This window comes from Ceratina calcarata, unplaced genomic scaffold (genome assembly GCF_001652005.2).
Source record: "Ceratina calcarata isolate Rehan_Ccalc_2016 unplaced genomic scaffold, ASM165200v1 scaffold48.2, whole genome shotgun sequence".
Lineage (NCBI taxonomy): Eukaryota > Metazoa > Arthropoda > Insecta > Hymenoptera > Apidae > Ceratina > Ceratina calcarata.
The window spans coordinates 885299-912979 of NW_017172225.1; the positions used below are offsets into that span (position 1 = coordinate 885299).

The window sequence follows — 27681 nt, forward strand, 5'->3', positions numbered from 1 at the left end:
CGTGTAGGTGGGATTCTTATTCTTACACGGCGACCTCGAAAACCGCGCAGCATCCTGCAGGACGTGTCGGACGAATCGTTGCCAGACTAAAGGCCACGCCGAGTCGGATATATTACGCTTCAACAGAATTTTTCAGTCCTTCCCACTTCACGATTACTCGTACTGTTCAGTTGAATTAGTACAATCGATCAGATCTCAGTAAATGGACTCATGGTACCGTATTAGGTTCAGAAAATATCTCACAATAGATACTCGGCGTTCGTAGTTTTACATGGAATCCCATTTGATACAGTTAACTCTATTTACGGTTTTTGTGCACTGGTAAAATCGAAGGTAACACGTCTAAAGGAACGCCCACTTCGACAGTCGTAAAACACGTTGGAACGAGCTACGGGAACATGAGGAATCGCCGCGAACCGCACGATCTCGTCGGATCCGAGGAAAGTGGGAATTTATTATGATGTACCGTTGCATCGTATGTACACCCCCGTTCAGAAGTCTCAGGACACATCGCGAATAACAGACGTTCTATGAAATGTACAAATGATCATTTCTAGTATTTTAATAATTGCTCCTTGTGATTTAAAAATAATTAAAAACAATTGCAATGATCGATTCATTGACGTTGTTCACTTTATTAATTTGATATTCATTGAAATAATTATTCAAAAATTGCTGATATATGCAATATAATCTTTCGTATGTTGCGATATGTTCATTACAAATCAGATATTTTAATACAAGCTCTGCGATGTCATAAGATTTCTGAGGAGAGATGTACCGAAAGCATTGTTCCCTTCAGTACGTGCTCTAACGGTTCAAAAATTCTTGAAAACTATCATCGGTGTATACCGTTGCATGGTTTCATTGCCGGGCGAGATAGGCAACAGGAATGACAGGAGTTGAATCCCATCCGACGCGGGATGAGAAGTTATCAGACCGCGAGGCATCCGCGGTATTTTCCCTTATTGCAAAGTCACGTGTGTCAGATTTTTTGCAAAGCATGCCTCGTGATTTGCGGATACGTCACATATTTGCAATTTCAAGAGAATCATTCGATATCGTCAGGAATTCATTTCTTATCCCTAGACCGCGGAATTTGAAAATAAAACATCTACAAAGTATTTGTTTTACAATTCAGAAATAGTAACGAGTATTTCACTTTTTACATTGTTCAATGTCTGCGGACATTAAATCTGCAATCTGGTAATCTCTTTGCAAAAACGAATGCCAGGAATCGAGTTTTATTTCTATGGAATGTAGGGGATTTTTATTGGAGAATTAATGACCGAATCCGAGGATGATTCGATTATTATTAGATGAAGTTGAAGGATGCTATTAAATTTTGATGACTGACGAGCCAACGTGCAGTCTTTGTAAAATCGCAGTTTTTACAGCTTGCGACATGGTAAAACGAATCCTGGAATTATTGCTACATACACATTTTAAACTTGATGATCCGTTTTAATATCAGTAGGCACAGATTAATAACGTTTCATAAAAATGAAATAGGAATAGCTTCCCTCTTCCTTTTGAATCGAGGAAATCGTACGAGGTTCTTCTCTGAATGTTTCGTACGAGGCTGAACGTTTCGCGTGAAAATAAACTTTTGCGGAGGTGAATACACGCGAGCCTGCGTACGATCGTGATCCTTGTCGCAGATTTATGTTTCTCGGGATAGCCGGATATTAATTCTTAGCCCCCCGCCGGAGATCTTATTAGGTAGAATTTACGTAACATCCGCGAGAAGTTGTTGTTTTCTCGGTGCTTCGTTCCTTCGATTAACCATGTTTGCCGGCATCCTTAGAATGTACGCGTAGGCGTGACTTGCACGCGACGTTCAGACAGATGCGGGATAAAATAGTTTTCCGAGATACATACAACCCTCAGGAAATCTTGACCTTATGGAATATAATAGAATCGCTTTAGGAGTCTCGCAATAAAGTCTTATTTCTTCCTGACAAAAATTCGAATGGATATAACTTCGCGAAATTGTCGGGAGTGCACGCAACCTTTAAGAAATTTTAAGCTTACAGAATATAATAGAATCGCTTTAGGAGTTTCCGATGGAACTTCGTTTCTTTACAAAAATTCGAATGGCGAGATAGCTCCGAGACGTGTCCTACAGCCATTGCCTTTGCGAACGTGAATACTTCGAAACAATCTCGTTTCTCATTGAAAAGATCAGAGATATTAAATTGATCAAGCGGCGTATGCAAATGCTCATCTTCGCCCTGCCCTTGGGCTACTTTGTCTACTATTACGATACATCTCTAGCAGAGAGGCTAGAGCTTTCCTCGGGTTCGACGTCCGGTCAGTTCAGGCTCTGCAGCTGCAGCTGCACCCGCTGCATCTCTCGCTACGCCGTGTCTGAATAATTGTGCTGGATGTTCCCCGTCCGTTCGGAAACCTCCGCCAATTAGTCATTTGACGGACGGAGGTCCAAGGGTTGCATGTTGATTCCATTTTTCAACACCGCGTACCTTCAATCATCCGCTTATCATACGTTATTTTGCATTTCATTCGAGACGAGCACAAGTCCATAATTAAATATGTATTCTATGATTGATTTTCGAAGTACAGTTACAATTTCGTTATATTCTCTTGGCTAGAAATAACTCGATCTCATACCTTTCAAGCCTACTTAGTCATACGAGTCGTTTTGCTTTTATTGAAGATGAACATACGTCGATAATTAAATATGTATTGCATGTTCGATTTACTAGAAAAGAAATACTGTTAGAGTTCCACTGGGATCTTCTGTCGGCTATAAATAATTCTTACGTCCCTCGGTGATGTCACACCTCGAGTCCGCGAGAGCCCCGGTATAAGGACATGAAAAAATCTCTTTTGTCAATATTTGCCGTTCATCCCGTATGCGCGTCCAGTCGTCTATGGAACGGCGTACAGGAATTCATGTTTAAGGTGCAATCTCAGCCAATTGATTCCCTTGCATTATTCATGCCTGCGCGAATCACAGCCAGAAATTTTTGTTTCGTCTCACGCAATTATAGAATTATATTCGCCGACGTAATAAGCGGTTGTCATTACTTATATCTACCAACGTGATAAGAGGATATGCATTCTAGTAAAGTAATTCGTATCACGGTCTATTACAATAATTTGATACATCGCAGTAATTCGTGACGCTAATATGCACAGAGACCGCGGGATATTATCATATCGAATTCATCGTTAAAAATGCTGTCTAATCACGATAAGTAGATCGATTGCAATGATTCATTAATGTATTAGAAGAACGCAGGACGTCATCATGTCGAGTTTATCGTTAAAAACGGTGAGCCTGATCAATATTTCGAATCGGTACGCGTGTTGCAGTTTTCCCCAAGTGTGTCAATGAAATTCGAATTGTGTCCGCGGTGCGCGTAACAATGAGAGGTAACATAATGCGCGGCGTACGTGACACCTGCAATGACATAAAACCGTGCTCTGGAACTGCGATCGGATCATCCGTAGTTTTTTTTATTATCGTTACGTAACGGCTTCTTTCGATTACCGTCGTACGACGATTTGTTCGACGATCGAGTGTCTCGAGGCAAAGGAACAACAATGAAGCAATACACCTTTCGTTTTTTAAAAATAGTCTCTCATCGTTATTCGGTTGGTGGAAGGAAAGTTCTTTAGAACGAATGTAATTATCCTGTTATTTAATTAGAATTCCTTGCCAATTCGTTGCTCGGTTTCCCTCTTGGCCAAGAATTTTCCTCGTCGATTCACAACCGAATCGTCCGTATAGAAAAAGCATGTTCATTGGAGTGTGAGTCATTCGGGTGGGCGCAAGGATGTATCCTTGTCGATGAGAATTAATTCTAATCAGTAGGTGAAAGTCGAAATCCTGTTGGCAGGCGAGACGGGCCAAAACAGGTATTTCCAAGCGTGGGCGGGCTTTATTCAGAAGGTAATCGCGATTCTGGCCTTGGACCTTCGCCTCTTCGGAGAAACCAGACGAACAGACTCAGCGACAAGTCCTTCGCTACGTCCCAGTGTATTCAATTTTGTACGATTCGATTTCGCGTTTAAAAGAAACTCGCGCTTTCACGTTTAATTAACTAAGCGACTGGTAAACGTCGTACATATTAAACAAAATAAAGGAACGCCTCTTGGATACTTGGAACCGGATACTTGATTGCGCAATGATAGGAAAATTCTGAGCATAAATTAAAATCCAGTCGAGTTTCCGGGAGCGAGGTATTACGAGCTCAGCTTTTCTCTCGTTGATTTGGACCATCATCTCGTTCCGAGAAGAAAGCGTTAGAACGCGGAAGATCGTAGGCGAGGGGCAAATAGAGTAACGAGGGTAAGAAACGGGTTAACAACGAAAAGGAGTAAAAGAAGGTCGGATCTACCTTCGTCTCTCTTCCTCGGGAGCGAGTTAACGACGCGAGAACCCCGTGAAGTGTTTTCAACGTTGTCGCGTTAGCCTTGCTTTTCTTCTTTCATTCCATTTTCTCCCTTTAATATCCTGTCTTATGCGATACGGTACGATGTAACTTCTTCGTACTACGTTTAATTCCTCGAAACGCGTTCGACAGCTTTGCAAAACGTTTCTCCGTTTTAAAACACGAATCATCTCCTGATCAGCCGGAGTCGATTCCAGAAGGATACTAATGATTCATTAATGTTGTCGTTTCCGTATTCTATAACGTTAATGTATAATAAATAAATAAGTTGCAGGCTTTTTAAATCAAGTTTTCATAGCGTCCATGTGGAAAATCGACATCTGACAATCGTATTCTGAATTCTTTGCATGTCGAATCGATTTTCCGACGAGCGTATCGAGACTGCGGTCTATAAAAATTGATGGAAGAAGAAGTAATAGAATTGTAGCTTTTGTTCAGAGTCGAAAGACGATCCGGGATGTTCTAAACGCGATCGTGCGACCATCCGTAGGATTGTTCATAGAAAACAGCGTCGCCTTCCCGTGGACATCGAGCTACCGTGCATTCCCTCGGGATTTACGAGTCTTTCATTGCATAGAATTGAACATAAATCCCTGTCAGCTCCTCCTCGCCGACGTATAACTTAATCTAAGTGTTTAGGGAAAATCTGCAAGGGAATACGCTAAGAATTTAATGACCGAAACACCGCTACGTCGTTTATTACATTACACGTTTTATCACACGTATCGAGAGAGAGGCCGTCGAAATCGTTTTCAGTCGGAATTCTTTTGAACGAACTTCTGGAAGATGGAACATGGCGATTAATAATTGTTTCCCTCGGAACAAAGGGGTTGAGAGCCTCTGGCAAGCGTATGGAGCGAACCTTCCTTCTAGGGCTGAAGAAGAAGCTGCATATTTCTTGTCCGCGAGCAGCTGGAGCGGATCAGGCCACTGTTCGGTCAGAAACGCTTCAAACGGTCTATTGTTCGCAATTTTAAACCCTTAATTTAGTGCCTGTTCTCGTTGAATAATAACACTGATGCGCGAGGCATTCCGGACGCTTATTGCGGTCGAAGGAATTTGCTGCGAACCTGCCGACGGGTTCGGAGGCTTGGTAGACTTTTTCGAACACTTCTGAACGATCTGAGATTCGAACGAGAAGGCGTGGCTGTGAGAACCACTGACGACGTTGGAAGAGATATTTCGCGAGGGTATTGAATCAAGGTACAGGTCCTCCGGCCTCGTTGACCTCTGACTGAGGGACCAGAGCCACAGCCGTATCTGGCGGCCAGTTTTTCAGACAGTGAGGACGAGGAACGCGAGGCAAGGATACGGCACGGACCGGTCTCTCTCGTCGTCGTCGTCGTCGTCGTCTCCTCTTTTGCTGAAGAGGCTCGGAGTTACTCCCGTCTCTACTCGCTTCAGTCTCCTCTTCCTCTCTTCAGACGACCCGCGGCCTGATCCGCTGGACAATGCTGGCGCCGAGGTATCGACGACCTCGAGGTCGTCGCACCCTCGTTACTTCAACCCCCAAACGTTTTTAACCCCCTTCGGGAACGATTCATTCAGGATATTCATATTCAATTGCTTGGACGCAATTCCGTTTCTCTGCATTCTGTAATACACGTTTCGAGCGCGACTCGGCGTTTGGAGAATTTCGAAGATAGTCGTCAGGCTACGGATCATGTAGCCAAGGGAAAGGTATCGGTACGAGGGAAAAAAAGAAGTCGTGAGAGGAAACGAAAGAAGTGAAAGTCGATCGTTAAATTACAAGCTGTGCCAAAAGGTATAGATTATTACGTGATGACCAACTGGTACCATACGTCTCTCGAGTCTCTGGACCAAAAATTACTGAGAAATAATCGCGTTAATTAAATGCAAACGGGACAAAGGCGTAAAAGCCTGGTAACGAATACCATGACGGCAGGAAAATGAAAAATCGCTATCTCGATGTTGGGCAACAATCTGGGAAACCTCACTCTACTTTCTGATTCAACGCCATTGCACATCGAACCACCGGAAACAGAACTCGAAATCGAATTCCTTTTTTTTTAATTAATTTGCTTTTTCACGTTTCTCGAACAAATTTAATTCAGAATTAATCTGATTCATGTTTCTCCATCAAATGTCAGCTTCGATTTCCATTGGAAAGTAATTAGTGACAAAGAGATCTAAAGATGCGTTCACAATTTCCGATTCGTTTTTATTCCGAGAAGCAATTCTAGTCTAAAACGCGTCGATCATGGGGAAAACGGAAAGGCGATTTTCCGACGATTTAACGTTAACGCAGGTAACTGTACGCATTGTACGAGCGTAGACGTACACACGCGCTGCGAGCGTGTATACATATATCCGCAAGGCCATCGCCAAGGATGCCAGAGTATAGCAACAGGCCACTTAGAACTGGATACCCGGTGAAGCTACCCATTTTACGATTTACTGCAGCTGTCGAAACCACTCTTGTTGCTCCTATTAAGCGCCTGTCGCGTCTTGCTTCCACCCAATGACGTATATCGTCTCTTTTTCTGTCTTATTACCTTCCTACGTTCGTTTCGTTCGCGAGCCCTCATTTGCACACGTTTTTCATTATGACGTACGGACGAATAGATCCGGCCGATAGGCAATTTTGTTCCACTGCTTAATTCCCTTTAGGCTTCGTAAATTTAATTTACTGCCAATAATAAATGATTCCATTCCATTACTATGAGTTATATTCCGGTTTCTTCTGCATTTAAATACTAGAATTTAAACTGTGCAATTAAATATTTAAATGGATACGCATGAAAAATGAAATGTCGCACCTCGGAGCATTCATAAATGGGAGGAGCAATTTGGTTGAAGTCGGTCAACGATTTCGAAATCGATTGCTTTCCCCGCGCATCCAAAACCATCTTAAACTTTCGACGATGTTACGTAAAACCGTTTCGCGGTCTTCCTTTTTATCTCGTGCGTGCTCCTGCGGTCGACTTTCCATTTTCATCGAGCGCGTGCAGTTATGAGTACGTACTCGGATAAAGAAATGACGCAAAGAAACGTTTGTAAAAAAGACCCCGCGCGCTGACACGCAGTCGAAGCGAGCCTGATTGCTCCTATTAGATATACTTAGAGCTTTATCAACCGGATCTCAGGGATAAAGAAATATCGAGCATAATTTTACGCCGCGTCACGCAACGAAATTGCCAATGAAATTTCACGAATCTGCGATTGCATGCTTCACGCTCTCCGTCGGAAAAAAAGTGTACCAGGAAACAAATACTATTAAGCTTGATGCAAAGTAAAAATCTAGGACACATCGCGTCTATTTTACATTTGACGTTCGTTGTGCTCTTGGATATCTACAAAAATGCAACGAATTCAAATATTTGATACTTGAAATCTCTTATAATTTCTTCTTCGTTTCATCGCATCTTAATTTTCACTGGCCCATGGAAGAATTTGTTGAGAACGTGTCGAGCATTTGCCAGTCAAACAATATACATGCATACGGGAAAGAATCGAAGTGGACTTTTACTTTTACGAGGTGAGCGTGGGCCGACTGCCCACGAGACACCGTCCCACTCTACCTCTGGACACGTAGCCAAAAGAGAGGACTACCTTCGGGCGTCCGCGAAAAGGAGCAAAATATTTTGTCCAGTCCTTTGTCTGTTTCGAATCGAATTTATGCGTCAGTTCTGCGAAAGCGAACCCGCATATTATTATCACAGAGAAATTGTTTCCATCGAAATGGCAGTCTCCAGTGTTCCATCCCGATATGCAAATTATTTAATTTCACTGAATGAATAAAACGATGTACATTGCATAATGGAGGATGTATAAGGATTTTTGAAGAAGATGAAAGTTTCATAATTGACCATAAAACGGCCTGAGTAAACCTTAATCGATTTTTTATTCCACGAGATCAGACGTTGCTCGACGATCAGTCAGCTCGAGGTTGGAACGTTGTGTAAGTGGAGTAGGAAAGCCGGTGCAAATAGAGACGTGATGCCATTAATGAGTAACTGAAAACGACGTGTTTGTGCGAAGATCCATCGCTGGTTTTAGCCTTCGGTGTTTGCGAAACGCTCTCGCGGTTGGAAAATCATTTGAACGGTTCTCAGTTGAGATTATCTATGCAAATTATCTCCCGTTGCGAATTTCGAGTTCTACTGCGAGAATTCTTCTCGACGTCGTTAAATGCTGCACTTATGCAACGGTTTTAAAAAATAGCTGGACGTTTAAGCGTTAAAAGTCTGAACTCTGAATTCTATTATGCAATGTGGTCCACTTTGCAAAGAAGCGAACGAGTTCTCTTTGAAGATTACGTAATCGACGAAAACGTTGTCCGTGTGGAGTCAACGTTTCGTCCGCCGGCGTTTCGTCCGTCCCGTTACCTTGTAGAGTACGTCGATTCTGTAAAACACAGGACCGAGTTCGATGCTACAGAATTTCTCAGATCCATATTCGTGTTCGAAAGGGAAAAATATGAAACTGATGAAGGTATTCGGTAAAACTATTTAATTTACGGTTCATGGAATCGTTATTGTCCGAGATGTCTGCCCACGGCCCCTCGGACGCCCACAACGGGCAGCGAAGAGGTCAAAGACTCTGTTCACCTTCTTCAACGTTGCCTGTTCGAGACAAATTGTTCCCTTCGGCGTTGCAGCCCTTAAATTACACGGGCCCAGCGCACCAGCATCGCTATTAGCCGTGGGACAATCGATCCGTACAAGACAATTATCTTATTTCTCTTTCTTTCTGTGCACGTCGGGAAAAGTAAAGTATTTAAGAACGAATTAAACAACAATTTGAAAAGACACGACATTGGGAACAGCGGAGTATACCATATAGGAATGCAGCACAGGGTAGCAGAAAATCTAATGAACACAAAGATTTTGGCAAAGAAGTAATTTATTCAAATATTTAAAACTGAATTAAGAAGATAAGACTTTGAGAATAATAAACGCAATAAATCGCAGAAAATTATTGCCTGGCATGGAAGCCATCGAATAAAAAAGACGAAGAATCATGCGGTTTCGGTTCTGGAAAAGGAGCGAGACCAAAGAGGCATGCAGATCCACGGATCGTGATCGGTACGGTTGATCATCGGCAAAACGGAGGAACCAGCGTTCCGTTAAGGACACGCGGTTTGCACGGTATATATACATATGTGTATCGCTGACATAAGGCGTAGCAGGCATACTACATATCTCCTGTTGTAAGAAGAAGAAGGCCGTAAGAGAGTCCGGTCACATAACGGTCCAGTTATGGTATGGCGAAGGAAGCGATCTCTCGCCTCGACACACGATTCCCTCGTTACACGAACCTGCCCTCTCGCGCTTGCTGTATTTTCCACGATCTATCTCTCAGGCAAGCGTGCATTCACGCCTGCGCTCGGGCTTTTTCACCTCGAATCGCTTCGGCCGCTTCTTCTCGTTCGAGTGCACTTGAACTAAAACTCTTACGTAATACCGTTCGGTCGATGCCAGAGAGTCGTTTCTATACGTGCTCGACGATTAGTCGGCTCCCGGCCTTTTTCGTTCCAACGTTCGTCGAACAGTATTACAATGTCACGTGACGATGCTTTTTTTTTTCCTCGTAGCAACGTTCGTCAAATAGAAGTTTTATAGAACTCTTTTGAGTATACGTTTTAATGAGATAATTGCTGGTACAAATTATTCTTCAATTAATTACGAGCAAAGTTCTCGAGCGATAATTTGTCTGCTCTTTACCATCGTAAATCGTTCGATCGACCGTCGATTAACCTGGATTTAACCTAACGCAATAGCCTGCCGTGCAATTATCGCCATTTGACGGACGTACAGAAATTGAGCAACTAATAGTGAGAAGCTAACAGCGAGATACGCCCACGGTATCGTAGAAGACACGCGATTCAACGGGGTAATTTCGCGCCATCGATCAGCCGAATAAATCGCGAATGGCTGCGATTACCGCGATACTATATAGGATATCGTTTCGTCTTAATTATAGAATTAATAGTAAGAACGATAGCTTACCAGCTCGGTAGGCATGGTGTTGCAAGACCTGAGGGGTAGGTTGTAGGTGATAGGGGTAGGCTGGCTCCTGTACTCTTGCAGGCAAGAGCTGTTCTTCGACAGACCCCTTGGGTACACCAAACCGTGGAAATCGGTCTTTCCTTCCGTCGAAATGTGCACGATTATCGACTCGCTCGCACACTCGATTTGCACTGTGCTCGCTATCGCAGCGGTCGCTGCAACAAACAATTAGAAATCTTATTAAATAATCGCAAAAATAAGTGACTCCAGATAATTCGTTTTACGAGCCACTTCGCGTCTTTCTTCGATCTCTCCTGCCTCTCACTCTTAATTAAAATTACACCGTGGTACATCAATTTGTAGCAAGTTATTTGAAATTGAATTAGTACCGAGGAACGGGGTCGTCGCGGTTCGTTATCTAAGCTTCTAATACTAATTTCGTTTTAATCGATTTTTTTAATAGGTCATCATCCGTAAGGATCCCCTGCCAGGTTTAACTGTAAACCCGAGTAACATCGAGGTTCTCAGGTGTGAATGGCGTAACGGTTCTGTATGGTCGGCACCAATTACAAACAGTTCGCACTTTTATCCTCGGCAACTGGTCGCGTTCGATTAGGATCGACTAACGTAATCCGTTGTTAACGATTCGGTACGCGTACAAGCCCCGCTAACTTTCGAGTTTAATAACCCCCGGCGCCTGAGAATTTCGTACACCAATTGCAAATTAGATTTACCGTTGCCCGAACGAGTTTCAACTTATCATTTCTTTAATCGTTCCTGAATTTATTCTATTTGCATGATTATGCAATCTTATTTATCGTGGAAAACGTACCGTTCGCTCCATGAATGCGTTCACTCTCGGCTAACAGTTTATTTCGGTATTAGACGTTCTTGTTATTGACAAGCGTAACATCGACTTTATAAATTGATCCGACTAACGGGTCGTTCATTTTATTAAATATTAATCCAGATTTAGTTACGTTTTATGAATGCCGGAGAAATATAAAAGCAAACAAAGAAAGTAAAAGAATCTGAGAGCATCAGGGCACAATGGTCGATTACGAAACTTCTTGGTAATTATTACTGTAACTCGGTGGTTAAATATAGATTCAAGCTAGGCCTGGTGCTACGTAATTAATTCGCGAGGCACGCTTAAGCGGCATGGTCGTTTAGAAAATTACCGTCGAGCCGAACGAAAATGACAATGATCATCATCGGTTTTAGCATGATCGTTAGGGGACAATGATGAGAGAGTCGTGAACTTGACTCGGCGTCCTCCTTCGGCTTAATTCGATTCCGAATATTCCTCAGGAAGCGTCTATTGTCGAGTCAATAATAAAAATGCTAGGAAACGTGATCAGCGAATAAGGAGGCTGATTTTTCTATCCATCATTTAATGATATTACCGTTAGACTTAATGACGTCGATTTGCTTGGAGAACCGTCAGATTCCTCTTACGTCTCATTGGATTAAAAGAATATCTTTTCTTTGTCGCTTAAAGTGTGGCGATACACAAATTGCCTTTTGATATTTCGTACATTTTACATGTAGCGTTTCTGTAATTTCCTCCTAAATGTATTAAATTCGAAGTCTTGACTCAATGAGATTACCGTTAGTCTCTTAATGACATCAATTTGCCGGCAGAACTCTGAGGCTCTCTTCGCTGCTCAACTACATCGATTCTTCTCTATCGGTTTCACAGGACTCTATTTTTATTCCTGTTCCCATTTAATTGATTCTCTAATTGGGATACAAGGTTACATAACACGGCGTGTTAGACAACAGATTTGAGTCGTGTGAACATTTTCCGCGACACTTCTTTTATATAATCGCGCTGACGATCGATCGGTTATCTCGTCTAATTAGAGCAGGGATAATCAAGGAGAATTAAGTTTTGACGCAGGGACGCTCAACCGAGGTCGACGAGCCGGTTTCCCAGGCGATTTTCGAGTAGAATGACACCAACGCGATAGACGGTTTCCCGAACGGAGCCAATTAGCCGCACGCGAAAATCTCGCAACACTCCGATGCCCGAGTCAATGGCGTAGCGCAGGAAATATCGAACGGGAATCGGGGGAAAAAGAAAACGATCCGAGGTCGTCGACCGCTGAAACCATCTCACAATTTCATTTTTTCAAAACCTCGGTGGAAAAACTGCCTCGGTTCTTTTCCCGGAAAGAAGATCGGACGGAAAGGGAGGGAAGGTCTTGCCTCGTTAAACTGCCGCCTCACGATTCCGGTTCAACGGTTCCGAGAAACTTTAGAAAGAGAGATTTTCTACTAATTCTCACGCATCAGTTCCAATGAATTTACTTTAGATCTCCATGAACAATTTTATCTATAGTTTTTCCTTTTATATCTGCAACTATAAGAGGGAGATACAACGGGAAAGGAATAAACGAGTAAAACGAGATTTCGTATGCACCGCTTGTTATTTCAATCGGAACCATTGGAGGGATCGTATTACACGCGTACTTTCGAATCCTTTCGTCGGCTGTGTTCATCGTTCAATCGGTAACTGTAAAAATATTCCACGAGGCGGCGAGAGAAGTAAAAAACGGAATGCCGAGAGGTGGTATCCTCTTCCTTGAGAGTGGCATTCAAGCGTTGTACGGGAAGGCGTCTGAGTCGCGCCGGAAGTGGAAGGTACTTGACCTCAAGGTCCGTTTACTTCGGTCGAATCCTTAGCGCGATGAGCGGCCAGAAGTACGCGTGTTTCACCCTTCGATTTCCCTTTCTCTCTTCCTGAGTCATTCCCGAGGTGGCCGGGGCGAGACAAAGGCGTGTTCCGTGCGGCAATTTGCAAGCGACACGCGAACCACGCGGTTTCCGGTACAAGAGGGCATTCTTTTCTCCTTTCGGTGAAAACGCTGATGGTACACGCGTGAGAAGAGTGCAAGCGCTAACCTTTAACGAATCGTGCTTCCTATCTCCTCGCAAAAGCAAAAAGTTCACCGGATTCCCTTAACAGGTTTCAGATCGGAGGCGCGAACGTCGTTTCAACGAATAGAAATATATTAATAAGACTTTTTTTTAAATTTGCTGGTGTCGAACGTATCGATGTCCGTCACCGCACGTGACCGGACGATTGGGGATTCTGAGAAAATGAACGAATCAAATAATTCATCTGCGAAAATATTAACTCGAAGCTGACGCGACGGGACGCACAGTTATGCAACAGCTCCTGGCTTTCGTGCGTAAGATTTTAATGCACCATGGACACGACTAGCATAACATATCGTCGGTCTATCGTTGACCGTACAACTTCCTGCCCAGTCATTCACTTTATAAAGTGTCGACTAAAAATCAGTTCGAGGTCTAATCTAAAAATTGAAGTAATCACGTGGATTTCGTTTTGTAAATGAATTTAGTATAAAGATTGAAGGAATCAGGGTGTAAGAAACTATCTCGAGGCATTCTTCTGTACTTCCATCGTACCTCTAATTTAACGACGAGCAACGATTAGCCGAGTCTTGAGAAAAGGAAACGGGTTAACGAGCCGAAATCCAGGCAGTCGCGGATCTGCATAATCGCCGAACCGTCTCTGGCATTGCGAAACGATTTCTAGTAGAAATTAGGCTAAGGATGCGCCCGGTAGGCGAGCGATTTGCATATCTCCTCGGTCTTTCTGTTTATCTGCATTTAAAAAAGCTTTCTCTTGAAATCTTGGTATACCTGAATCCTTGAACTATTTTAAACACTGCGAAACACAGTAAAATATATCAATAATGAAATGAGATTGTGTAATAAGAGCGGCGAGTAGATGGAAGTCCAGTGGCTCGTGTGAATTCCGTTAGAGTTTATAAAAAGGGTGTTTCCACTGGCTAGCTTTTCGCATTATAACTGTCGTGCACGCGTCTGCATCCTCCGCAACGTGATCCCGCTAACAACCGGAAGCGGGGCAACGTTACGCGTTCGAAACTAGCTTATTAAAAAAACTGAGCCAACATTATTCTTCCTGATCTATTAGTTAAATCATAAATATTCAATTATCGTTTCCACTCGTCGAAGGAAATAATTTTATCCTTGACTCGCGTTGCTAGAAACGAAGAGTATGCTTCTTCGATAGAAACGAATGTGCGTGGCGTTCCGGCTGAAGACGTTGGACGATGGTTCGTGATCGCACGCGTTGCAAATTGCAGGCACCTATTCATAGCAATTTTCGTAGAAGAATTTCACAAATTATTTTTATTAATTCGGTATTCGTTTTCGTTCGTAAGAGATACCGCGAGTTGTTCGGGTGTCGGTTCATAGTCGATGCCGCTTGCATAAGTCGGACGTGTCCCGCGTACGGAATATGTAAGAAGAACCAGTCTCTGAAGACGCGCTCGTGTACCTACTCGTAACGTCGACTGGATCCGCTCAACTAGCCGCGATCTGGATCATCCAGTTCAGATCTCAAAACATTTGAGAACGTCCACTTTATTCTGTTAGAATAATTAACAGACCGAATGGATATTTCAATTGAAATGTGCGCTATATTTTCAATACTGTGTAATTACTTCGATTGAATTTTTGTAAAATCGGTCTATTAATTAGCGTCTTGAATTATTCAATTATTCTTACGAAGAATTATCGGTGGTAAAAAGGGTAGAACGAATGGACGACGCGAGGGTAATTAGTCGGGGTAATTGGACGCGGTTGAATCGACGCGGTTACCTTTTTTCGCGACGAACGTAAAATCATTCGGTGTGGATTTAAATTATAATCCGGCCGTAAAACGTGCTCATCTTTAATTCATTACGGTCTCAGATGGCTCGCAACACCCCTGGTACATGTCCCAGCGAAACCGGAACCCGGGCAAAAACAATATCTCTCCCTAAAGCCTTAACGAACCATAGTTTGCCGTGACGATACGGCGGAAGCGATTTCTTAAGGAATTCCGCTGAAATTGGACGAAGCCTGCCACGATTCCTTTCTTCGCGAACGGTGCTTCGAACCAAGAATACGTTCTTGGAAACGATTCATCGCGGATAACCGCGTTGGCCTTCGACAAAATTGGCAACGGCAAATTTAAACATTAGTTTTCGTTCGACCTTATCAATAGTTTTTATTCAGTTATGCGACATCTTTCTCGTCTCGACGTCTAATCGCGTTTCGTCGAGTCTCGTTCTCTCGCAAATCGTTTTATACATACTTCAATTGTTTTGCTGGGTAACGTGAGACAGTAATTACATAAGTATAAAAAGATGTAAAGCGGAGTTGATGCAATTGTGAACGATTGCCGGAAGAAACGAGTCGTTGCACCAAGGTGCGGAATAGTAACGAAGGATTACCGTAACTATACCGTAAGGAGCTACCACCGCGAAGAGAGCCACGGTCATCGCGCTTAGAGCGATCGACGAACCGTTATAGAGGGATATCCGTCTCACGAAAAAAGGATCGTGACTCTTCCTCGGAGCGTGGAACGCTATCTAGGAAATCTTGACCAATCGGCGAGTGTCAATGATGTATAATTAGCCATGCGAAAGGTGAACAGTTAACATTTGATCTTAATGGTACGCGCGGACAGGTGATTTTTTATTAAAATCGAGTTGCGAAAGCGGTCGTCAGACCGATGGATGTTGCAGCGATTTGAAAACCACATGGTTCTATACCCGTTAAATTAACAGTTGCTCGTGCTCGATCAATTTTTATCTTTAAACGCGTATCGTTCGCGCATATCGATGGTCAGGCCATATCTTTTAATTAAAGAGCGATTGCTTGGATCTCCAAAAATTGCGACAACACCGACAATGGCCAAACCCACTTTCGACTCCCTCGTCTTATCTCCTACGTTCCAGGATTCTTTTTTGTTCCACGGACAAAGGCACCAATTGCTCGCGTGCAAACGATCCTTATCCCGAAACGTTGGTACAATCGATCCGCCATGCGGCCCTGGGCCTCCTCTCGTTATCTTCCAGTCGGCTATAAAAGCTTGCTGCTCTTTACAGGCTGGCTCCCACAGCCTTGCATGCTTCGTTGCATCCTTCCAGTTTTTCATTTATAATCCATCGACTTTTGTTTCAAATTTATCACGCGAAAGGTTCAGGATGATCAGGGCTTCGAATCTTTTAGAGTTCTTTTAATTTACAATTGGTCATCGACTCTCGCTTCGTCGAGTGAAGAGGTCGTAGAACTCGAAAGATCATCATGCATCATGGATGCTCGTTGAACGATCACGATGTACGAGATAATAGAAGCGAAGACCGAAACGGGACAGGTGTGTAACGATAATAAATTACGCGTGGAATCGTGCTGACGTCGCAGCCTGGCCTCCGCGTTGCCTAAACTACCCGAACTGATTGAGCTGTCTTCGAATCTGTCTACGTTTTATGTCCGAAGATTGCAGCCTGACAAATCAGACGCCGGCCGACCTCGAAATCCCAAGAGCTCGTCCCATTTGTTAGACAAAAAAGAATCTTGTTCTTCTGGTTCTCAGCGGCCGGTCTTTCTAATGTTTGGTCAGATGGATTGCGTTTACAGATAATGGTAGATAGTGTTCGGTCAGAGGGCCGGGAATCGGAGGTAACATAATTCGCACATTACTCTTCGACGACCTTTGGCTCCTCTTGCGGTTCTTCTGATTGTAGCTCATATCTAGGGAAGATTAGCTTCTCCTTTTCCACTTCCATGTAATATTCGATAGCATTAAGTAATAAAACGGCAAAACACCGCTTCGATCGCCGCCTCGCTTCGCCATTATCCTTTGACGTTTCATTAATGACAATCCTTATTAAGGTATCGATTAATAGCTCGCAGCAAGTAAATAAAAATGAATGTCCTTCAAAGACGTACTTATCCAGTTTCCATCTTCTTGAACAATTTATTTTGCATTAAGATCCATCGATCATCGTTGAATTATGCAAACGAGCCTCGCGCATAACAAAAGAAATCCTTCCTGTGAAAATCGTCGAAGCGAGAGAATCCTTGAGACATCCTCGAGATCCACCCACGCTAGAAATAGTAATGACGACGCCGTTAATTAATCTGAGGAAGCGCTCAGGCTGGGTGATCTGTCGCTTCGCTGGATCTTGCGCGCTTCCTAAGAATATCTTGTTTCAAGGAAACGCTACTCCCTCAGGTTTAACTGCTTGTTAAGTCTATCCTTGGACGAGGATCTCTTTCATGCCGTATGCCGACGTTCTTTACGTAGAATCAATAAGAATATGGTCGCACAGAACGATTAATTATTTTTGTGAAAATCCTCTGTACTGAATTCACATAACAGATTCTTGTTTTAACAAATACCTCAATTCATCTTAATGTCATTATGAAATACTGTTTAAATTTTAATTGAGGATTCACGCGGGTCGAGTTTGCAAATGAACGACGCGAGTCAAGCCAAGAAGGCAATTTCCATCAGCTACCGGTGTAATAGAATTTGTCCATGATTTCACAGCTGTCGTTCGTGCATTTAGTTAGCAGTTTAATTGACTCGCGCCGGTTTTCCACGATCCGGGAAAGAAATTTCAGTTAACGGGTAGAGAACGGTGGCCGAGCACGCGTGCAGACTAACGGGCCACGTACGCGCCGTAGCCAAATTGATTCGTAGTTTCAACGATGAAACGAATTCGCCATGCGAGCTGTGTGTTTATACCGTTATCAATGTTCGGCCACCTCGCAGGGAACGGTATATTCGCAATGGGACCATCGAGTTTCTTGCGGTTTTTCTACTTCTTCCCTCTGCCTTCCGTGTTACACTTGCTTGGACAGTTTTAATAACTTCCTCATCAAGATTCGTTGCTTTTTTCTCTTCCATTCGTTCCTGCTTCCAATTAGTACATGTGAATACGACCGAACGATTCTAAAAGTGATGTAAAAATCAGAAGTAGAAAATTTTTAAACCACTTTGATGAAACCAGTTGTACTTTGCTCGGCAATCAGATGGAGAGACAAACTAAATAGGTACGTCCGAGACGTAAAGTGGAATGCGAAGGGTGTTCGCGTCCCGGAAATTCTGTGTAATGACGATGCAAGATGACGGCGCAGCTGGATTCGAGCTCCCATCGCGAAACGCATTATTTGTCCGTACGAGTGTAAGGCACCGATATAAGTCACGAGTAAACCCGGTGGAAAACAATGAATCACTTAGGAAGCGATCTTCCGTGCGATCGGCCGCGTGATCGATGGAGCCTCCGAAGGATCCATGCTGATGCACGCGATCGTTACGATCCATTGCGTCCCATCTTAGGAAGCTTGCACCGCGAACAACCTTCTTGCTCATTCGTCCCGCTTTTTCAACTTTTTCTTTCCAAATTATTCAGCGATTTTCTGTTAAAAATCCGAAGGATGATGATGATATACAAGAAACGCCTGGTACGCAAAATGCCTCGCCTTGTATAGATTTAAGGTAGCTCGATAGCATTTGCAAAATATATACGATTTTAATACAAGTTGAACTATACAATAGTTAAAGTTTTGAATTTTTATTTTCCGTAAAGAAAATATAGGGTTTCCGTGAACATAGTTTAAAAAAATTTACCCCTTGGAAAATCTCGGAAAAATTTTTTTTTCAAAATATCGAAACATATTCTAAAAGACGTCAAAAATTCCATACTTTTTAGTTCCTCAAGTCAGTTGTTTCTTCCAACTTCGCGCATGCACACCAAATACCAGAAAGTTTTTTTCGGGTTACTGGTGATTACCATAAGAGTACATGCAAATTTTAAGTCACTATAATTTTTCAAAAAATCCATGGATTGATTTAAAATTTTGCAGGTAGCTTTTTGATAGTAATAGGAATCTATAATAACAAATTCAACATGCTAGCATTGTTTAAGTGTATAGCCTATACATCCTTAAGAATAGACGAATGAGTCAGCACTCAGGAATGCAGTTTTAATAAAACAGTTTTATCCAAACTCGTTCGTCTCGGTATCATCGAAAAACATTGGTGGATCTCGTTACGCGAGAATAGATTCGCGTAACGGAACCCCCTCTGGTAGGAAGGAAGCGTCATTGACCGCTTAATAATCCTGCGATCGTTATTAGCCAGGATCATTTATACGTCCCCACCCTGTGTTACCTATTTGCGATCCGCGGTGCTCGAGCAGGATAATTATGGATTCGCGGCCTATACAGTTATCGCGCGGCCGTCTGTTATTACAACAGCCAGATATACGGACGTTTCGCGCACCCTGGGTCGCCAATAACGGTGTTCCACGTCCTTTCGCAAGGTCCGATGCTTGAACTTCGCTCTTGAATTTTAATTCGATCGTTTCAAAGCCAGCCTGTTCATTGCCAATCGCCAGACTAAGGATCTCATATTCGAGAGCGCACATAAAAATATCGAGAATCCGGGTTTAATCTGAAAGCTCTATGCCGCATAAAAGATTGCAGTCCAATAAATTGGAATCATAGGCGAACAAAACCTTCAGACAGAATTCTTGGAAATGGAATTGACTCGCAGGCAATTAACTAAAGTCGGTGAATCGAAAATGATCACGGTACGGCAATGACGTTGATAAGAACGTATGATCGTTTAACTTAATGACGGATATATTTTGCTCGAGACGGAAGATAAATGTACTTGAGAGATTCTGTAAGAAATGGCCAGGTTCGTTTTATATGTAGACTTTATTCGATGGACGATGGAGGATAATCTGGTATCGATTACGCACTTATGAACATGGCAACGTGAATGATGAACTTGAACATCTATTAATCGATGCGAGAGTCGCATAATTGATTGAACTTTTTACTCGTTCAGAGACGTTACAGCGCTCGTTAAAATGGTAACACTCCGGTGAGCTTCGCTTCGCTTTAATTAATCTACTTTGAATTAAGATGCTACGATGAACTTGGCTCCTTGATTGTTCCGTCTCAGTTATTGTGCTCGGTTTTATGAAAGTCGCGATTTTAGCTGCGTGCGAATGGAAACGGCCTTGATGGTTTACCTTGGACAGGCGATAGGGGCAAACGAAAAGTGAACGTGCAAAAGGTATTCCAGTTCCCATGGAACGCGGCAAAAAGTAAAGGAAAGTTTTACAGAAATCGTTCGTACAGCTTTTCTTCTATCAATTAACGTTTCAAAATATCACAAAGAAATTGCCTGTACCAAATTCTCTTTAGAAATTCTATTAGGATAATTGTGGAGCAATTACGTAAAATAAATCTTTTTATAAAATTGAGGATATTCGGTTAGTCATTGAAATTGATCTGTTAGTCCTGCATAATGACTTATAAAAATCAGATTTCTCAATTTCTCAAAGACAATTCCTCGCGGAATTATGTCTCATAAAAGTGACTCGAGAGATCGTTTCTTTATCCTTCGGCGAAAACCGAAACGCGGGACAAATTAATAACCGCGCGTCGCGGGGTTTTCAGTGCGGAACACCGAGAACGTGAAAAAGTAAAAGCTCGCGTTTGAAGAAATTATAATGTTTACGGCTGATGAGAAATGGACGCGTGCAGCAAACGAAAGGAATCATTTGTCTCGTTCAGAGGCTCGTGATCAGAGAAATCGATCTTATCCTCGCATGGCAGCTAGTTTGGCGCAAGTAGTATGAGTCAGCGTAGCGGCGGACCACACAGAATTTTAAGATCCATTACAAAATTCGAGTAACGAAATTGCAAAACAGTTATCGTTCTTATGCAAAACTGGTTGACCTCTAGTTTTATTAGATGGTTGTTGAATCGTGAAACGGCAAACGATATTATTTTCGTCGTTCAATTCGAGATGTATCGTTTGAAAAACGCGGATGGTCGAAGAGACGTTTTCAAACGACAATAGCGCGATGATCGGTGAAATTTTGACGATCGTGAATCTATGGTAAAAGGCGGAACGCTGAAAGTGTTTGTAGCCGCCGGTTACACGGGGGACTTTCGATTCGCGGAGGATGTCGAGGAGGAAATCGTGTTGCGCTCGTCTCTCGTTTATAATCGTCATCTCGTTTCACAGCCTCCTTCTCCGATGTTCGTGGTCTTTCCCTACTCGCCACATGAGAATCTAGGTCGACACGGCTTCGTTCACCTTCCAAGCAAAAGCAATGTCTTCCAAGGAAGGTCGTCGCTCGTCTGGAAAGTCTCTCTCTCTTTCCCTTTCTTTTAATCGTCACCCAAAATAATTTCCATCAAAATAATCTTTCGACAATGGACGATTTCTCAAGTACGTACGTTCATACGCGAACGATAATTAGATCGATCAATTAACGAACTCTATATGCGAGATCAAAGACGTCCCTGTAATTAGTTGGTTTACGCGCGACTAATTAATCGTCGTTTCGATCAATCAAAGCCGAGACCGCTCCCCTGTTCAGACTAATTGGTCGCTCATTCGACTCGGTTATTGTTCCTCGAATCGTTGTCATCTCTTAGAAAGTTTCCACGGTTTCTTAGAATCTGATCGTTTGATAGAGGGGAGACGCGACACGGTGAAAATTCAGTTTTCTTTGATTCTCCCATCAGCCGCGGAAAGGTTAATTGACCCCGCAGCTCTAATTAGTTATCGCCGGCGACTAGAAAGCTGTAAAATACTCACACGTAGGTTGCTGGGGTATTTGGGCCGCCTGTGTGCTGCTGTGCCTCGCTATTGTGATCTGTAAAGAAACAGATAAACCGCTCGTTACATCGTCCCTAGAAACGATAACGTTCGCCGTGGGATCGTTGCTTTCGTAGAACGATCAATTTGATTAGTGGATTAATCATTTTTAATGTCAAATAATTTTATAAACGTGCACGCGATGACTAAATGATCGACGACTGCATTTTTGAAGTGCAGGCGTCATCAACGGAGATGTTAGTCGTTGCGAAAATGTCAGGCCAAACGTGATTCGTTCGACTCTCTCCCGGTATAGCTCGGAGCGTATGAATCATGCGATTTCAGCGGCTCCGTGGAAACGCGAGAGTCCGCTTCTCATCGATTAAACTTAATTGTTATCAGGACCCGTGGAAAATGTGTCGACGAATGCAATTTCGAGGACAATCGAAGATCCACAATGCCAATCTTTTCCCATCAATTAACTTCTAATTCAAGGCTATCTCGCCTCGAGAACGTAGAATCCGACGTCGAGTATAATTCGATGATGAATATTAATATTGAAAATTGAATCGACCAAATTATATTGTGATTAATTTCGCTAGTGAAATTCTACGACGACGTAAATAAATCTTAGATCATTGTGTTTGTACAATTGGTTAATGAGCATCATGTTCCAAGGTTAATTGTCCTGTCCAACTTGTAAAACGTTCCGAGATTAACGCAGACCGGTCGACAGACGCAATTACTCGTCGTTGTCGTTCCCTCAATTTTCTGATAAGAGAACCGACTATAGATCCAAAAATGATACACAGTAGTTTTTTCTTACGATCTCTTTATCAATGTAATTTACGGTAATAACCGGTATGATCGTTGAGATTACAAAATTGCGACAGACGTTCTCCGAGATCGGCCAGGGGTAGGGGACGCCTGTTACCGGTTCGACACACTTTTATTCTCCGTTTAGGTATCGTACTGCGTTAGGTGAACGCGTAATTGTCCAGAGTCCGATCGGTTTCACTCGTGCCGATGCAAGGCGTTACGTGTTCACTCTTTTTACTCGCTCGGCGAACTCTCCACGGACTGATCACCTCGTGACACGTTCCTAGACGTAACCATGAACTGGTTTCATTCCGCGACGAGCATCCTTAATTATCGACGTGCAAACTTATCATTACATTTCAAACATTTCAAGTCTCACCCTTGCTTCGTCTTCTTCGCGTATCGCGTCGTAAACTCAAACGTGTAGTCAAGATTTGATAGTTTCCGTTATTAGATTTTTCACAAGCCTGAATTAATTTTAATTATCAACGGAAGGAGTCGATGATCGTTTTTTGTGATTCCGTAAAAATGAAAGTAATGAGTCGAGATGCGATCACGAACGGGAAAGTGAGACACGTTCCTCGCAAAACTACAGTATTAGAGAAATTGTCTAATAAACACTGGCGTTGTTAAAGGATATATATTCTATGTATATCCAGTATATTAGTCTGCGCCGATGAAAGTGGTTTAACGAGTCAGTGCCCGTTTACGCCGTTCCGTTCTAAGAAAGTTAATAAACCGTCGTTGTATTTTAACACGTTCAGTACGGACTGGACGAGTGTCACACGTTCGGTTATTTTAAGATTAAGCAATTAAGTATATCAAACAAAGTTTTCGAAAAGATGTAGGGACTTGGTTTTCTACAGACGGTGTTTATCTTCCAAGGATGAGACCCGCGAAGGATGCTGTTAAGTCGTTCTCCGCAAACATAGTCTTTCCATTTATGAGAAGAGACGATAATGACTAGCTTGTTTGAACATCGAATCTGTTCATTTTTCATTTCCCAGTCGGTTCTATTCATTTTTCATGGCAGAAGGAAACGCGTTTGATCGGCGGAAACAATTTCAGCGTGACTCCTCTCTCTTATTACACGCGATGCTACATCTGTTCCCTCGCCCTTGTACAAATAATGGTAGACAATTATTTGGAAACACGGTGATCAGCGACGGTATCGCGGAGCTCGTTTCTGAATGGTAACCTCGCGGCGCCGACCCAATATTTTCGCTGCTCGACGGAGCGAGTTATCCAGTGGATCAATGGGTAATCGGATCACGGATGCGGCGTAGGCAGACTCTCCTTGAGAACGCCTTCGAGCCAGGTTACGTTCGTATTAGTCACTTCGCGGCGCGATCATTATAGTAATTCCATGACGTCACGGCGCCGTTTAACGTACAATTCCATTTTTCCCAAACGCCAGATTTTTATCCCACGCGAAGAATGATTTACGCAATGTTTGCCGTCTAAACTTGGTCACGTCACACGGACTTTCTCCTTGGCCCGACGCGATTTTCTATTGACCGTTCTCGTGATAACGTTTACTCACGCGCGTGACCATAACTAGAAGATCTTTCCTCTTAATCGTCCAATACGTTTTATTATCTTCTCATAACTAACTGCTTTCTGCTAGCTGACAACTAGAGCTACAACTTTTGTATGAAACATTCTTTGCGTGAAGGAAGAAAAAGTTTTTGCAATAAACAATTTTATTTGTTAATTAATTATTGACGCTAGCGAAAAAAAATTTTGTACAGAAGTTATAGGTCCTGACGTGCTCTACAAGAAAGCTTCTATGCATTTTTCTTCTAACTCCAGTATTTAACGAGTTAAGTGCAATTAATTGGCATTTTATTGGCACTGATGAAATCCGGCCGTCCCACCGTCCAAACTGGATTTTTGGCAAAAAATTTCGTTTTTCCTCAAATACTCCTAAACTGTTGGACCTACGGGGAAATTGTATACGACCTTCTTTATAGCTGACGATTGGAGCTGCAACTTTTATCTGAAACTTTTTTCGCTAGCGTCGATAGCTAACGAGTAATTGACAAAAAACGAAAAATGAGTTTTTCACAAAACTATTTTCTGCAAGAAAGATCGTATACAATTTTCTTCTATCTGGAATGATTCAGGAGTAATTGATTAATTACTTTGTTCATCGTCAATTACTCTTTAACGAGTAGCTTATACGATCTGTTGAACATCGTCGAGTGTTTTGCTTTCTACTTCTTACTTCGGTGGCAATATATTTGAGAGTATGTAAAAAATTCCAAACTTTTTCGTGCGACATCGTCCCATAAGTCCCGCCACTCTTTAGTAATTTCTCCTCGGTGGTATGAGAAATCCATCGGATCGCTTTCGTTCTACATATTGCAGCAGCGATCTATTTCTATAAAAATATATCGTGCACGAGGCTGATGGCATTGTCTCGGAGTGACGAAAGTTCGCGCTCGACGTTTTCTAGTTAGGACGTGTGAACCGGTGGTGGTAAGGGAGCGTTTAGCGGCTCGCTTCCGGTATCGGTTCTCCTACCTCCGCCGAGTTGCCAGAGAAACGTCTGTGAAAACGAGCTCCGAGATCCCGCGCCGATATTTAAAAGAACACCCGAGTAAAAGTGGGCGTGGCACAAGCCGGGATTGTCTCTCTTTCCCGCGAGCAGAAACGCGAGATCGAACATTTGCGAGCACCGTTAAGAATCCCCCTTCGACTTTGCCCTCTTCACGCTCTTCCACTCTCGAGGACACTTCTTCAAATACGCAAGTGTCGAAGATCATCGAAATTTCACTGCTCGCCTTTGATTTTTCCAACGGAACCTGTTTTACGTCTACTGCTCGTTTTTATAAATGTTTACGGGACAGACGAGTTCCAGTTTTATTTCTGTCACTGGAAAACGTGTGACCGCGTGGAAATTCGTGTTTCCTGTGATACTCTTGAAACGCTTTCTTACTCTAATCTCCGCCTGGTGTACGTTCACTCTGAACGATTTGCATATCAACTTCTTTCGGATATTTAGAAACCGGAAGGATGATAATTTATTTGATGCGACCGCTCGAATCGGTCTAAACGTCGGGTCTCGAGGTAATTGTCGTTCATTAACCGTTGCGTAGAACCTGGATTGTATCCTTCCGAACGGGTTAACCACGTTAAATCGTTATATCGAAAGAAGCTCTGCTTTATGACAATGTTTATCTCTGATTACTGTGAAAATAGAGGACAGCAAATTACTGGAGCGACAACGACGAGCAGCAGGCTCGTAAAAACGGTCGGCCGGTTCTCCTCGAATTTCGTTCTGACAATCAATAATAATTTTGCCCGAGCGTTTATCGACTTTCACTGATCGCGATATTAATTTAAATCACTGGCACACACACCAGTATACTGGGTGAAATTAATCGAGAGTGAATCGCCGCTCGGTCAGAGTTTCAAATCAGCGTCGAGATGAAAAGTGGCGGGTAAGAAAATATTGCATAGTTTTCGTGGCAGACGGTTTTGTGGGACGTTCTGCCAACAAAGGGATTACATAATTCGCTGCATTCCTGGCCGACACGTATCCTACACGCTTCCTTTTTTTTTTTTATTTCATACGACGCGACGACGGGAGAAAGTATCGAAATCTAACGAAATCAAAACCGAACAGCTGTTGCACGTGCGGGTCGGACATCGAAAGTCGATACGCCGCTTTGAAAGTTAGTACGTTAATTCGGCGGGGAGACGAGTCCGGGTCCGATCGGAGTCGGTTCGGGTTGATTTATGAATCGTCGTCGTCGGATGAACTTACCAATAAAAACGGCAGCACGACCCTCGGCCAGTCCATGGCTAAAATAAAAGAGAAAGTCTTATTAATAACTGGGTCGGACTCCCATGAGTGCGATCGACCGTGCAAACCTATCTAGCGCGAGAACACTCGTAATCCACACGGAAAAACTATTAAGTCGTCTGTTCAATTATTTTTCATACGTTCGCTCGATCTCGTTAAACGTCTCCTCCGCTTTCGATCGAATTTCGGTTCACCGATCATCTTCCCAATGTCCACGAACCCATTTCCGTTCAGGTGACGTGACACGGTGCCGAGTTCCTGTCAGTCACGGTCATCAGGATTTCGTCGTCATCTCGGCACATTATGACGTCCGATCAGTCTCCTCGAACTCAGAGACACACAAACGGTTCAGGGTTCGATTTCCACTCACGGACCACGTTCCCTCGGTAGCAGAGTTAGCCATGAGAAAGCGACGCGGTGTTTCGCGAAGGCGGCATAACGCAACGTTCACTTTTTCGAGTAAGAGGCCTGTTGCACGGCACGGAACGACCTCGGGCAACCACTGGGACCACCACCGGTCACTGGTATCGCTTTAATCGTTCGTCCGCGTACGCCGTTTTCGCTGCACCCCCGCAATTTCGATCGCGACGTTTGTCATGTAGAACCGCGGGATTTTACGAGGCTGGTCGATCGACATCCCGCGAGGTTCTGCCACCTTTTCTCGCATGAAACCAGTATCGTGCCACCCGTGCGATGCACTTGGGCACCCAGGGCCGTATTTCCAAGCCTTTCACTTTCTCCTTTGTCACGCGCCGATTTGTCTGTACTCCGTACTTTCCTCAAATCCATTTCCACGACGTCTTCGCTGAACTTCTTTCAAAATTCGTCTCCGTCGCAATTTTTATCATCAGCTCCTCTAATTCGTTTCTCTACGATTTTCATGCACGGAACGTGTCTCGTACGAGACGTTCGTAATTAATTTTTATCGATCAGTTTCATGTAAGAGGAAGAATACGGTCGTACGGTGCCCACGTCACGGCATACCGCTCGTTTAAGTCACCGGTGACTTCTGTCCCGCGAGGCGGATGTAGTCATCGATACGTATACGCGTAAGTTACTTACACGCGCGTTACGAAACTCCGATTTAAACAATAGTCTCGTGAGCAACATTCTACGTAATGGTTTTAATAAAAATATTACTGAGAATTTTTCAAATAAGATTTCTCTGTATGATTTGCCTACAAGATTTTACTCTGA

The 27681-nt window shown here is 43.1% G+C and overlaps 2 protein-coding genes across 2 annotated transcripts in view; one reads left to right on the top strand and one right to left on the bottom strand.

Annotated features, from left to right (window-relative positions):
* Positions 1–27309, bottom strand: part of pio (zona pellucida domain-containing protein piopio) — a 33598-nt gene extending 6289 nt beyond the window's left edge. The window contains exons 1-4 of the mRNA XM_026815934.1: positions 26625–27309; positions 26446–26483; positions 21855–21912; positions 10394–10608 (exon numbers count right to left, since the gene is read on the bottom strand). Of these exons, the coding sequence (XP_026671735.1) occupies positions 10394–10608; positions 21855–21912; positions 26446–26483; positions 26625–26685 (372 nt within the window). The 5' untranslated portion in view covers positions 26686–27309. The remainder of the gene's footprint in view (positions 1–10393; positions 10609–21854; positions 21913–26445; positions 26484–26624) is intronic.
* Positions 1–27681, top strand: part of LOC108627842 (cAMP-regulated phosphoprotein 21) — a 60121-nt gene that overhangs the window by 29650 nt on the left and 2790 nt on the right. The window lies entirely within an intron of this gene.